Genomic DNA, 14,877 nt, shown 5'->3' with positions numbered 1-14,877 from the left:
GCCACAGGAAGGGGAACCACATCCGACGAGAAGCCAGTAAGGTGTAAAAAGGATGGCTTTGCTCTTCAACCTGGCTGCCTTCTGCAAGAATAAAGGAATTAGAAGAATTGGTGGGGAAGCATAAAGTAGACCAGGGGTACAATCGTGAAGTAGAGTGTCCCTCAGTGACTCCCCTTGAGGATAAATTAGGGGAAAGAAGCTGCTGCATTTGTTTAGGGAGGGGGGGGGGAGCAAAAAGGTCGCAGCAAGGCTGACCCCATAGGCAGAAAATTATTTCTGCCACTCTCCTGTTGAAAGACCACTAGTGAGGTAGAAGAAAGAACTTGCTCAATTTGTCTATCACACTGGATTTTCGCAGAATGTGTGTCACTATGAGACAGCGGTTGGATGAGCTCACCTACTGCCACACTAAGAGTGATTCTCAACACACAAGGGGGCATGATATGGTCCCTCCTTGTTTGTCAAAGTACCAAACTACTGACATATTGTCTGTATGAATCACAATTGTCCCTGCAGGGAGAGCATCCTAGAAGGCCTACAATGCTAAAAGCACTGCTCTCATAGGACAATGATATGCAAGATGGCCTCTTCAGAGGACCAAGTGCCTTGGACTGTTTTTCTAGAAAATCCCCACACACACACACACACACACACACACACACAATCTGCAAAGTCTCTGTGGTCACTATGGCGTTGGGCTGAGGAAGAATGAAAGGACGGGCTAGAACGTGATCTGATCAAATCCACCACAAGTACCTCTTGCATGCCTGATTGAGTCCGATTTGTGTTAACATGTGCTGGTAAAGTATGGATCATTCTGTTGCTAGCATCCATTGGACAATTCTCCTATGAAATCTTGCTAGAGGAACTAAGATTATGGCAGCTGGTATTCACTCCAAGATCTGAAAGATCAACTGGGCTGAAACATGGGTACCGCAAATTATTCCCTTGACTTGGAATCTTATAGTCTGTACTCTTGAGAGAGGAAGAGAAGCCATCATGGATGTGCTGAAAACTGCTACTATGGATTTAAAAGTTTAAGTTGGCTGTAGGTGAGACTTGTCAATTTATGGTAATCCCCAGACAAAAACAAATCTGAAGTACCCGATTGGCTCATTATCATCTCAACTACGCATCTGCTACTCATCCAGATATGGAAACACTTGGAATCCTTGCAGTCTCAAGTGAGCTGTCACCACTGTCATGTATTTGGTAAACCCCCTGGGGGCAGTGGTAGGGCCAAAGGGCAGTGCTCTGAACTGGTAATGACTGGCTCCCAGCCAGAAGTGCAAGTACCTTCTACACTGTCTGTTCAGCCTTAATTGATAGTATACTACTACGCATCCTGAAGGTCTATCGAGCACATCCAGTCGTCCTTGCCCAGGAAGGGGAGAATGGACTGGACTGAATTGTGACCATTCAAAACTTGTCAAACTGACTTGTTCAAATTGCTGAGATCCAAAATCAGTTTCCAGTCTCCTGTTTTCTTTGGGACTAAAAAGAATCTTTGCATTCTGGCCTCTTCGGTACTGGCTCAAGGAGTCAAGTTTCTTCCATGCCCACTGAGAGACCAAAGCAATACATTTGTTGAAGGGTGGAGAAACCCAAGAGGTAGATGGGCCAGCTCCAAAGGCCTCCAGAAATACTGACTCCTCTAGTGAAGGGTTGCTGGGGGTCCAACAACCTCTCTGTTTCAGGATCTCAAGTATGTCTCCAAATGAGATGTCTTCTAGAGATGATTGTGGGGACCAATCACCCTTGAAGCCCGTATCCACAGTAACCTACTCTTGTGGAGAATAGGTCCACAGCACCGGCAAGAGGACTGCCCTATTTGTCAATTTTAATTCCAGAGCACTTCAGGACAAGAAGTTGATTCTGAAAGGCTTGCTGCCTTCATCTTTCAATGAAGCTATCAATGAGACTAAATCCCCCAAACTAAATTCTAAAGAGTTGAAGTCTTAGATTCCCTCCACTTCGACTCCATCGTCTGAGCCTTCTAGGAAGAGGTTTAAATTGGATTTGAGGAGGTATCAAACTTCTTTCCCCTTGGATGTGAAGAAAAAAAGGTTACTGGATCTTGCGTCCTTGGATACGACCGTTCTGTATCCTATTTTGTTAAGGACCCAATATTCCCCAGCATCCCTTCCCTCTTTAGGGGAAGGCACCATTCAAAGTCACCTTCCCTGGCCTTGTCTCATTCATCCAGGAGTTTGACTGAAGAAGTTCCTCTCGTTACAGTTCCAGATGGGTATGTTACTGGCTCCTACCACTTCAGGTCATGAGGCCTGTCTTTCGACCACAGCATCACCTCACCGGACTCTTTCTCTGATCCCTTTGGTTACTTCAGAGTCCCTGTATCTGAGTTTTCTGGATCCATCTGGCTTGGATACAGAGATGACCTTATCTTCGGATCCGACGCTAACTATGAGTGCCTGGCTCCGGTATCTTCTGATCTGGAAGAAAGACTCTCTGAGCCAAAGCTTCCTCGTCAGATCTGAGGCACTGGGGTTGACTCTTAAGGTCTTGTTTGCCATCTCTTTGCATTACTGCTTTGAGACTGGACAGCTCAGCTCCATCTTCCTCCTCAAGAAGATTGCTTTCAGGGTAGGAGGAGACAAGAGGTCGAGAAGCCTGCCTTCTTGGTGCTGAAATCTCCTTCTCCAGGGCGGTCTGCCTTCGAGGTTGTGAAGACTGTGTTTTTTGCTCTGACAGGATTGATGGACCCAACCTCCTCAGATCTTCAATCAAGCTCCCAGATGTGTTGGCGCTTGGAGCCTCAAACACAGAGTGTATGTGTATCTGAGATAGGAAACTTGTGGCCACACTTCAAAATTGTTTTAAAGCTGAAGGACCCTTCTCAGCCATACTAACAAACAAACAAACAATAAAAGAAGAACATTTTTTTTTTCTTGGAAAGAGAAATTCAGGAAGAAAAATATTACTAACAACAGTAATTAAAGATACACAAGCATGTAAAAGCAGAAGTAAAAAACTACCAACAATGGTAAAGCAGTACACTAACGTATGAGGGTAATGGATAAGTATGAGAAATCTAAAGATTTTTGTAGAAAAAAACAATTATCTGCTTAAAGTACAATCAAAACTAGAGAGCTAAGGCTGACCATGTCTTTTCCCTGAAAGTGGCAAACGAGATCTGGAGTACGTCAGGGGTTGGTGCATTATGGGTAAGGAAGAAGAGTTACAGCTTTTGGTTACCATGAGCTTTAGTAACGGTCGAGTTGGATCAGAGGTTTGGATCCAAATCCAATAGATGAGGACAGAATGAAAACTGATAACATCAGATCTTCTCTTATACTGACTCTAGCTTTGAGGGAAAATGTTTTCCTACGGCTGATAGTTGGAGACAGAAGAAGAGTCAACAGCAATGGTCATACCTTTATCCCTGGTCACTATAACCTCCAAATAGGCAAAGCTAGAGGAGCTGGGGATGCCAACTGATTGTGCAAGGTCTGCAAAAGTGCTTCACAGAGTTCTGCTACCTCTGACCTAAAAGAGGAAACAGATGCCCAATCTAAATCATCTGCTTATTTCAGCACCTCTTCTCTTCACATCATTTAAAATGGAGGGTACCAACAGCAGCAACCTCTTGTTCGCAAGATAATAGCACAAGATAACAAGGTGACTTCTTAAGCTTTTATCCATGACAGACTTGACAGGGATTAACAACATTGCACCACTCAGGAAAAAATGAACTAGCAGGGTACTCAAGATACTGTCTCTATCTACCAGTATAGCACTTCCTCTTTCTTAACATAGCTACAACAGTAAAACCTAATAAGTGTACAATAAAAGGACAAAAAAATCCACAATGGGGTATTTATCCAAACTTTAGAGACCCTAACCAGCAGTATGGAAAAAAATGCTGCAAAGCTGATGGATCTTTGCAAACATGTCAAGACGGTTCTGAAAATAGTACAAAAATATGTACTTGTTACACCAGTATATTGGTCTACACCTGGGGAAGATGTATTCCTTGCGAGCGAAGTTCCGGGTGTTAAGAATATTGCAACAGAGATCTAAATGCAGAACATTAAAAAAAATACTGCAACTAAAGAATAAAAGAATTAACTGAGAAATACTTGCATACCAAAAAAGCAGATTTATAGCAATACCACCAAAACATCAAAAATAACCTTGGTCATTTCCTTTTGATGGATTCCTAGTCTGGCAAAGTGTGATTTATAATATGAAGGGGGGGGTTCTTAGCAACTTTGAACAGTTTTTTCTTATTGAGCAAGCTTAACATCTGTGGCACAAGTCCTAAAAGTCAGTGAAGTGATAAGAACAGGACCATTGTTTATGGTTGTCATGAAAATTTAACAAAAAAAAATATATTAAAAACCTTCAGGTATAAAAGGTGTGATGTCCAGTAATCAAGCAGCCTGAATCCTTGCCACTGGCACTGGAGAGGGACATTCACCTGGAACAAAAATGTATACACTCAGTATTTCCAGATGCAGCTCTCTGCATCAAGCACAGTTTCCAACAAAGGGAACTCAGTCCAGGGTCCAGATCCCCAATATGACTCCCCAATGGCACAGCTGTAGGGTTGAGTACTCAGCCAAGTGTCCAAGCCAAGTCCTCCCGCACCCTCTCTGTGAAACCAGTGCTTCGTGTCCCTGCTCCAAGTAGATGTAAGCTGTCACACACACACACACACACACACACACACACACACACACACACACACACACACACACACACACACACACACACCTGGGAAAGGCTGCAACAGATTCCCAGACTATAAGGTAGTGACAAGTGCCATGAGACACCCCCAGAGTCAGCTCCTCTAAGGCTCTTACAAGGGTACCCACGTATAGCTCCTTTAAGGCTCTTAAAAGGGTACCCACTGATGCTGAGAGAAATTATTAATAAAAATAATAGTGTTTGGCCAATCCAGTAAGGCTTCCAGGAGTGGCTACAGTGTCACCAAATAGATACAAGTCCTCTCAAAGTTTAAAATATTCTCTAAAGGATCAACCACAATGAACAGTTTAAATATATTTAATAATAAAAGAACATGAAAATACTAAATATCTATTTACAATAAACACCAAAGTTTCAATCACAGTAAATATTAAAAATAACACATCTGGACAGGTTCACACAGTTGCAGAAGAAAACAATACTTAAACTAATATATTTTCCTGACTGATGTAAAGAATTACTTTCCCTGGTTACTCACTAGAGCAAGGTAAGATGAAGTAGGTGAGACAGTCTTTTTTATCAGGTTACAAAAACAGAGTGCCATGAGACTTCAGTCTCATCTATTATTAAAATATCATTTTTTTTAGTGATGGAATACAAATGACATCACAAAAATCAGCTCATCTGACTTCTGGTTCCCATGCTACTCCCCCGGCTAGAAACTGTCAGGATTTGGCACGTGTCAATAACACACACACACACACACCTTGCTAAGATCTGCTGCAGCTCCTGGAAGTCATAAAACAATTTCAAACCTCCACCCTTCCAGAGTAGCAATTAGTTCATCCCAAAAACAATACAGAAAGATTCCTAGTACAGACTTTGTGTCTGGCTGCATTGAAAACTTTAACATGCAATATTTATGGCCTAAGCCAGGCAATTTAATTTCAAACTATTTTCAAATTTAGGTGGATTGAGATTAATCACTTCTCATCCAGTATCCTCTGTTAAAACATATACATTTAAACAATTACAATACTACATGTACATTTCCTTTTCCATATGGCAGGGCACAATGTTAGTACATTTTTAACACAAGCAGATTTACAAATACATTGTCAACACGATCATCTGTACAAATTAGTTTGATATGCAAATGACATACAGTTTTTAAATTCCAGCTAGCTGTGCTGCCATATGTTACATATCCAATGCCCTACTTCTTCTGTCATAGCTGGCAATATCCCACATCATAACACAAGGAATCAGACATGAATGAAAGGAGACAATCACATTAAAAGTTAAGTAGCAGTAGATAAATCAATGTGTAACCAAATAAGGCAACCAATCTTAAAGAGATATACCTAGGTAACCATAAATATCCTGCATGCCTGTTATGTTAACTGCTGAACTCACCCTAGCATAATGGTCTGCTCCAAGCAATGTGTCAAGGAGAACAGGTAACTGTGCATCGAGGTGGAGTTTATGACAAAGCTCTGTCAGCTCTTCTTTATCCAGATATCCAGTTCCTGTTGTGTCACATGTGTCAAAGACCCCCTTAAGCTGGGCAACATACTGGTTGTCTTCCACCTTGTCCATCCCATATTACATTGTACTTTACCTAAAGAGAGCGAAAAGGAGAGAGATGCACAGGCATTACACAAAAATCTATCAACTTACTATCTCAACATTCTCTACTGTACTCACCCCCAGGATTGCTTTCCTACTATAGCTTGCACATTCTTGGCGGTTTCACCTCATGAATATGTACTCAAGCAAAGCACTTCTCATGTTCTCAATAACACAATATTTTAACAAGTTGAAGAACAGGTGTGAAACTATTCTGGAACAACAGTAATACAGAACCATCTTTGTCCTCTTCCATCTCAGGTCCCTTATGCCTCCTTCTTCCAACTCCAAACGACCCTGACAATCATGTACAATTTGATGGACCTAATGTACACAGGACCAGAGCTAGCATATTGGGAGCCATCAGCAAGTATCAAGTTGGGGCCCCCCTCCAGACACTTAACATCTTAAGTATCACCTTGTCAGCATCATCCTGTTTATGCAACCTTTTACTTCGTGTTACAAAGCTTTGTCTGTAGTACATATGAAATGAACTGCAGTCAACTTTTTCATACATAATGACAGACCTGTGCACCACAGTAATTTGTCCCATCTCACAGGGGGACATTTGCAGTGACACACATTTAGTTACAATGACGCCACACCACAGCCTCTTAGCCCCTTTCCTTAGAATGATGGGCCGGCTTTATGTGAAGTGGTGCCCTAGGCAAAAGGATTCACAGTGCCACCCCACTGCTACCCCCCCCCCCCCGCACATCTTCAGTGTCCCCTTGTTTTCCCCCATCCTGGCTTTCCCACATAATAAAAAATTGCTTTTATTTTACTTTTCCCACATTTTGCCTTACTCTCCAGCTTTTTTCAGAAGCTACAGCTTTCCAGATCTTCTGAAATGCATTTTAGGTTTTATTTATTTTTAAATAAAAAGTGGACTTTTCATCCAATAATGGCCTGAACAAAAGCCAAAAGAAAGGAAAGAAATTAAGCATTACTGCTCAACATTATTTCTCCTTGCATCCTTTCAACACATCATCAACACACCCTAACTGGCAAACAGCGAACATTAATAACTGCGTAGGAAATGAATAAAGTCAGGGATTTGGCGGCTGCCAGACTCCTAGAAGCTATAGGGTTACAGATACTTCAAAGTGCATTTTACAGCAGTTTTCCAGCCTCAATCTGGTGATGGTCTGAACAAAAATGAGCAAGGAAAAAATGATGTGTTATTTTCATCTTTCAGGGAAAAAATAAATTTTATCCAAGCTTTAATGTTCAAAGCCAACAAAAATAGCTCACAATAAAATGACAAGACAAATGTATAGGAGTATACATAAATTCTAATTGGAAATATTGCCTGCCTCCCTACACCCGCCCCTCCCCCCGAAAAAAACAGACAGTCCTTCTGTACAATTCTCCCTTATTAGACTGGGATAAAAGTGAAGGCACAAGTGACCATAGTAATACATTTCAAGTGACTGCTGTTTTTTAATATATATATATATATATATATATATATATATATATATATATATATATATATATATATATATACACACACACACACACAAAGCCATGCCCCCTCACTGCTTCCCCCAAAAGGGAGCCACCTTTTGTATACCTTTCTAATGTCAATCTGGGAAAAAAACTGAAAGAAGAAATATAAAGTACAGTTGTGTAAAATCTTACCATAATGGTAGATGTCTTTGTCTTTACTGTTGCGGTATTCATAACATAAGGGATCCCCTGCCAAAGGTGGCCTGACATCTGGCCAGTATACCAAAGCCTTTAGGTTGCATTAAGGTACACTGTACGTCACATGGATGCTCCTTGCATAACATAGGGCATGAATATGAAGTCCGGATGTACTATCCTTAGAAATTAAAGCCCCAGTAGAAACACCAGTCCAAGGAAAACTAAGAGGTAACCAGTACATCCAAAAAAGAAATGGACCAGGGGGGAGGAGGGGAGAGTGAATATTGCAATAGTGAAGAGAAGGACAACTACCTTTATGGTAAGATTTTACACAACTGTACTATGTTCCTCCAATTCACTGTTGCAGTATTCATAACATAAGGCGGAGTGCCAAAGCTCAGGAAGAAACTTGGGAGGAGGAAGGACCAGCAGAGCTCCCAAAGAAGCCATGAAGGATGGCCCTAGCAAAAACAGCTCTAGCTCTGGAAATTCCATCCAACTTGTAGTGCTTGGTAAAAGTAAGCACAGAAATCCATGTAGCTGTCTCAAGAATAGAGTTGTTATCCAAACCCTTGACAAAAAGCACCAGAAGCCACAGTTCTAGTAGAATGAGCCTTTACAGAAGAAGAAAGGATCTTTCATAGGTTCACAGATTAGTACTAGGCTAACTGCCCTTGTGGGCCATTTCACGCCTAGCCAATTACCCCATGTGATAATTAAACCTTGCATCTTGTGTCTGTAAGGTAAACACCTTAACCATTATGCCATCCTCCCACCCAAATGTTTTACAAAAGATATTTTTCTTACATTTCTTTTTAAGAATGGATGTTTTCAACTCCCCTATAGCTTCTCTAGTCAATATGACATCTAAAAACTCTATACACTCTCTAGAAGCTGTGTATTTAACCCTCAGAAATATTGCGGTCAAATGTAAATAATCAATAAATTCATATATCAAATCAATCAATCCCTTCCATAAAATAAATACATCATCCACAAAACATTTGTACCACACTACGTGTCCTACAAAACCACTGTTCCTCGACAGAGTCATATTCCCATTTTGCCAATACCAGGTTAGCTTAGCTATTGGCACATGCTGTCTCCATAGCTATGCCAACCTTCTGTAGATAGAAAATGTTTTTGTTTAACAATGTGTTTTAACACCAACTCAAAGTGTACAAATCAATTCTACCTACTCATAATTATGCCTAGTTAATAGTGACCTGATTTTCTTCACTCCCCATAGATTGGGAATCACTGTAAAAAGGAATATTACATCAAGGGTTATGACCACCAAATCTTCCACCTCACTAACACTGCTCATAACCCAGATGCAACTCTCTTAAAAAATATATTGTGCATCTTTCAACACTGTTTCTTCCATATCTACAATGGGACTCACTTTTTTCTCAATAAAAATTTAGAGGGGTTCTGTGGCCCACCCCTTTTTGGATACTACTGGTCTCATTGGAGGGTTAACAATGTCTTTATGCACCTTCGGAAGTACATACAACACTGGTATTAATGGTTGCTCTACATTAAAATATTTAAACAAACTGTCTGCAATCATCCCAGTTATCAGCAAGTAAAACACAAAAAAAGGCAATTTTCCATGATTGCTTTAACCTGTGTATCTGACCATACTTGCTACACATCTCTAACACTTACCATGAAAAGAATAGCAAAAAGAAATAGCTTTCGAAATCCAAGAAGAAATAGTCTGCTTCAATACAATCCCAAAGACCTGGGATGAAGGATAACAAAGAGCTGATCAGATTTCCTAAAAAACAGTCTTATCCAAATAAAATCGGAGTTGCCTCTGCATATCAAACATGTGCAGCACCTTCTCACTAGCAGATTGTGGAGAAGGGAAAAAAGTAGGCAAATGAAGTCTGTTCAAGGGACAACTCATTTCACCACCTTGGGCATACAAGGATTAGTAAGCAGGGAAACACATTTCTTTAGAAGCACCAAAAAAAAAATAAAAATAAAAAAATAAGAGAGAGAGAGGACAAGTCATAAGGGCTTGAAACTCAGATACCCATCTGGAAGAAGTAAGGGCTAACAAATGAACACTCTTCCAAGAGTAAAGTTGCAAGGAAGCTCAAGCAGCATGCTCAAAAAGAGCCAGAGTCAATTTCTCCAAAGCAAAATTAAGATCCCAAGGAAGAGGAACAGGCTTCCTGGGAGGCCTACTATGAAGGATCCCTTTAAGCAATTGTTTAGTTCAAACCTAGAAGTCAAAGGGGGAGATAAAGGCAGACAAGTAGAGACAGCTGATAAATGGGCCTTAACAGAAAAATAAACCAACCCAGCATTGAGCAATTCACACAGAAGAGATAGAACCCAAAGGAACATCCACAGAAAGCAGATCAGAGTTATGTGAAAGACAACAAACAGAAAACCTCTTCCATTTGGATAAGTAGGATTCCCTAGCATGGAGTTTCCTGGCCTTCTGCTGGACCCCATGTACATCCTCAGAAAAAAAAGGTGTCTATGTGAAATCAAAATCCTATCACCCGCAGACTCAGCTGAAGAGTGGACAAGTGGGAATGGAGGAGAGATCTCTGGTCTTGTGGGAGAAGGTCCACCCTGTAAGGTAACTTGTGATGATTGTCCCTGACTAAATGTAGAACAGGGAATCAATGCTGTCGGCCAAAAGGGAGTCATCAACGAGATTTTAGGAGTATCCTGCTGAATTTTGAACAGGACTTTTAGAATGAGGGGAAGGGGAGGTTAAGCATATAGAGACATGTCATTCCAAGAAAAAAGAGAGGGCATCCACCTTCCACACTAGAGGAACTGGGATTCTGACACAAAATAAGAGGAAATTGTCTGTTCAGAGGGGAGGCAAACAGATCTGAGGAGTACCCCCACTGGTGGACAATGTCCAGAAACAAACACATCCCTGTGAAGCATCCATTCGTGGGATTGAGTTCAAGGCCTGCTCAGAGTGTCTGCCACAAAGTTTTGACTTGAGAGAATGTAAACAGCCTGAAGAGTTGCTTGATACTAGATAGCAAGATACCATACCAGGAGTGCCAAGAGGCAAAGATGTCAAGATCATGTTCCCGCCTGTTTGTTTACATACCACATCACTGAGGTGTTGTCTGTAAACACCTTGAGAGGTCCCAGGGAGGAAAGAGGATGAAAAGCCTGAAGAGACAGCAGAAGGGCTCTCATCTCTGACAATGACGTGTTCCTTCTGTTGAAGAGAAGACCAGACCCCTTGTACCTTTAGGAGCCCAAAAGGTACTCTCCATCCCACATCTGAGGCATCTGTAAACAGCTCCCGATATGGAAGGAGGGGTTAAAGGGGAGCCCTGTGTTTAGAGACAACTGCTGAATCCACCAGTGAAATTCCTTCTTTAGACAGGAAAGAAGAGGCACCACAAAGTCTAGAGGATGTGCATGTTGAAGCCAAACTGATTTCAGAAAAAACTGAAATTTTCTCATGTGGAGTATGGCTAGAGGGAGCATGGGGATGGTGGATATCATAAATCCCAGAGATCTCAAACACTCCCTGGCTGCAATAGAGAGCAGAGGAAGAAGATTCTGAAAGAAGGAAATGATAGTCAAGACCTTGGGAAGAGGCAGAGAAGCCAGCATATGCACAGTCTGAATCCTGCACCCCAGAAAAACATGGTCTTGAGGAGGAGTGAAATTTATTGTAATAGGATCTCTGAAGAGGATGCCTGAAACAGGCAATCATCCAAGAAAGGAAACACATGGATCACTTGAATCCTGCAAAAAGCAAATCACAGGAGCTAAGCATTTGGTGAATACGCATGGGGCAGTAGAGAGACCAAATGGCAAAGCAGAGAACTGAAAATGCCTGGAAGCAACAGAGAACTGTAAAAACTTCTTGAAAAGGGGATATATAAGGATATAGAGGTAAGCATCCTTAAGATCCAGAGAAACCAGAAAAGCCTGAGGAAGCAGCAAAGGGAACAGAGTCTGAAGGGATAACATTTGAAAGGAAGAAACCTTCAAAGAAGTATTCAGGTGGGAAAGATCAGGAATGGGTCTCCAGGTTCCCTCTTTTTGGGGACCAACAACATTCTGGAATAAAAACCCTTTCCCCTTTGAGCAGCTGGAACCTCTTGAATAGCCCCCCCCGGTCAAAAGATCCTCAAGCACCTCTGGAAAAAAAAAGCTCAACTGTTCTTGAGGTGGCTGAGATATGCCCATGAAGGGGGGGGGGGGTGGTATTCCAAAACCATGAAATACCCTTGGCAAATGATGGAAAGAACCCAAAAATATTGGGTTATGCTTAACCAATCATGAAGAGACATTGAAAGATGAAGAAAAAGAGGAATGTGGCTGGGAAGAGTCTCGTAGACAGCACCTGGTTTATCAGGAAGGAAGGCAGGAGTAGATTTAGCTGGAGAAGCCCTCCTATCACCTTTTTTACCTTTAGGAAGAGGACGAGTCTGCCTTTGAACAAAAGCTGGTTTAGTAGGGTAGTTCTTTTGGAACTTGGGCATTAGTGAAAGAAAAACATGTTGTTTCAGACCCTGCAACTCTTTGCCTTTCTCCTGCAGAGATTTGAACAAATCATCAGCCGCAGCACCACCAAACATTTGTTGTCTACAGAAGCATCAGTCAACTTAGCCTTAATATAATCAGGCAGATCTTGAAGTAGCAGCCCTAGAGGATGCATCTGCTGCATCATAACTACACTTAATGGAAAGGCGAGCTACCTGAGAAGAAGTCCCCAACAAAGATAAGGCAGAAGTCTTACCTTCAGAATCAGGAAGGTCAGAAATAACTAAAAAAAAACTGAGAAAGGAAAGCCAAAACATATCTGGTCATTGGAGTTTGATAATTAACCGCCCGAAAGGCTAGGATGGCTGAAGTACAAACCTCCTTACCCATCCTTTCCATGGTCCTGCTTTTCTTATCAGAAGGAAGAAGCTTATTCAAGGGTAGTAATTTAGAAGGCTTATCGGATGCCACAGAGATCACCAAAGGATCAGCAGATGGACACTTATAAAGAAATTTACAATCATCAGCCACTTTACTTTTTCAGGAGTAGGGGGCTGAGAATCTGGAGCCTGAGAAGCAGAAGAAAAAAACAACCAGTAAAGCAGCCAAAACAGGAGGAAGAGCAGAGGGTCTAGGAGATTCCATTTGAAGGAGGTCATGTAATCTCCTCTGCATATCAGAAACCTGGGAAAAATCCCATTTAAAGAACTCCAAGAAATCCCCTCAAAAGGAGATTCAGGACTAGTAGACTCCTCTTCCTCAGGACCATACTCAAGAAGGGAAAGAATCTGAATAGAATAGGCCAAGGATTCGTCATATGAATTCTCCTCCTCTTCAGGGGAATCCTGATCCCTAGATCTCTTGAGAGGGTTAGATGACTAAGGAGGAGCTGGAACAGAAACCCCCCTGAGGAGGCTTCAGGGCCATAAGGCCATTAAATAAGTACTATATAAACTTCTACCATTCAGTTTAAGGGTCCTTGGGAGCAGGAAAAACATGTTTTGTCTTCTGCTTCTTTTTTTTTTTTTTTAGGGGACGTCTGCCTTATGAAATGTAGAGGGCTCCAACGTCGGCCTATATTCAGTGATCATAGTTGGGACTTCCTCCCTCACCAAACTCTGAGGGCCCCCTCAGGTCCTTTGGTGATAATCAGCCGTGGCTCCCCCCGAATGCCTGAAACAGATGTCTACAAAGCCTCAGAGGATGTGGGAGCAGCTGGGTCCTTGCCAGCCTCTGAAACAGTCACAGCAGAAGAACCCAAACTAAGAACTGTGCAAACCTCCAGGCTTTTATCAGCCTTGACAGAGACATCTGATGATGTCTGATGTAGAAGGTACAGCCAAAGAATCTGACCTAACTTTTTTTGGCCTTCAGGCACAGCTGACCATCAGGCTGGGAAGTACCCCCCATAGAGTCTTTCACTAAAAATTTGAGATGCTGGTTTTCTAATTAAATAGTGAGGGATGAAAGACTACTGCAGAAGGTCTTTGGCCTAAACCTTGACAAATAGTGCAGGACGTATGATTGGGAGAAGCCTCTAACCAAAACAAGCACTGCTTGTGATGGTCTTTATGTGGCATTTGTCTCCCACACTGGAATTTACCCTTCCTGGATGACATGAAACCTCACAAAAAAAAACCCAACATGGCACTAATCTGAAAGTCTAGGTGCACCAGCAATGACTTGGGCGAACAGACCGATGATCAGAGATGGCATTCAGACACACAGCAAAGAATTCCTGAGGATGGTATATCCAGAGATCACATTTATGCCCTACATTACACAAGAAGCATGTGTGTGACGTACGGCGTACCTTAAGACAACCTAAAGGCTTTGATATATTGGCCAGACATTGGGCAGACCTTAGCAAGGGATCTCTTATGTTATGAATACTGCAAAAGTGAAGTGGACATAATAATACTGGTTGCTGTCTGACAAAAGTACAGTTGTGTACACTTACCATAAACGTAAATGTTCTAGAGTGTATTCACTGTTGCAGTCGTGTATTCACTGCTGCAGTCATTACATTTGGGTTATCTGCTTGCAGGTAGCCCTCAGTCGGCCTGATTAACAAAGTCTTGGGTCCTGCGTCGATTGCTGTCCCTTCTTCCATGACGTCAGGCTGTCAGGGGTATAAAACATACAGCCGATGCCATTACATCAGTTTTTCTTGTCCCAGATGTCAGGTGCCCCCCTAATGGGAAGCAATTAAACATAAAAGCACAAAGATATACCTCCAACAAAAAAGAAAATACACCAAAAAGGCTTTTAAGCATAGTAAAGGAAAGTAGAGGTATAGCCAAAAGAAGTTAGGGGGCTGGGGGGAGGGTAACCAGGACTGCAACAGTGAATACACTCGAACATCTACATGTATAGTAAGTGTACACAACTGTACTATGTTCTTCGGGTTTCAATGTTGCAGTCATTATATTTGGG

General features: G+C 41.8%; 1 protein-coding gene across 1 annotated transcript in view; it reads right to left on the bottom strand.

Annotated features, from left to right (window-relative positions):
* NINL (ninein like) overlaps positions 1-14,877 on the bottom strand; it is a 1,970,063-nt gene that overhangs the window by 1,814,897 nt on the left and 140,289 nt on the right. Inside the window, exon 2 of the mRNA XM_044057633.1 lies at positions 6,088-6,292. Within this exon, the coding sequence (XP_043913568.1) occupies positions 6,088-6,270 (183 nt within the window). The 5' untranslated portion in view covers positions 6,271-6,292. The remainder of the gene's footprint in view (positions 1-6,087; positions 6,293-14,877) is intronic.

Source organism: Protopterus annectens, chromosome 1.part2, assembly GCF_019279795.1.
Source record: "Protopterus annectens isolate FY-2018-M chromosome 1.part2, PAN1.0, whole genome shotgun sequence".
Classification (NCBI taxonomy): Eukaryota; Metazoa; Chordata; order Ceratodontiformes; family Protopteridae; genus Protopterus; species Protopterus annectens.
Note: the sequence above shows the minus strand (reverse complement) of the source record. Positions and strands in the feature narration are given on the sequence as shown.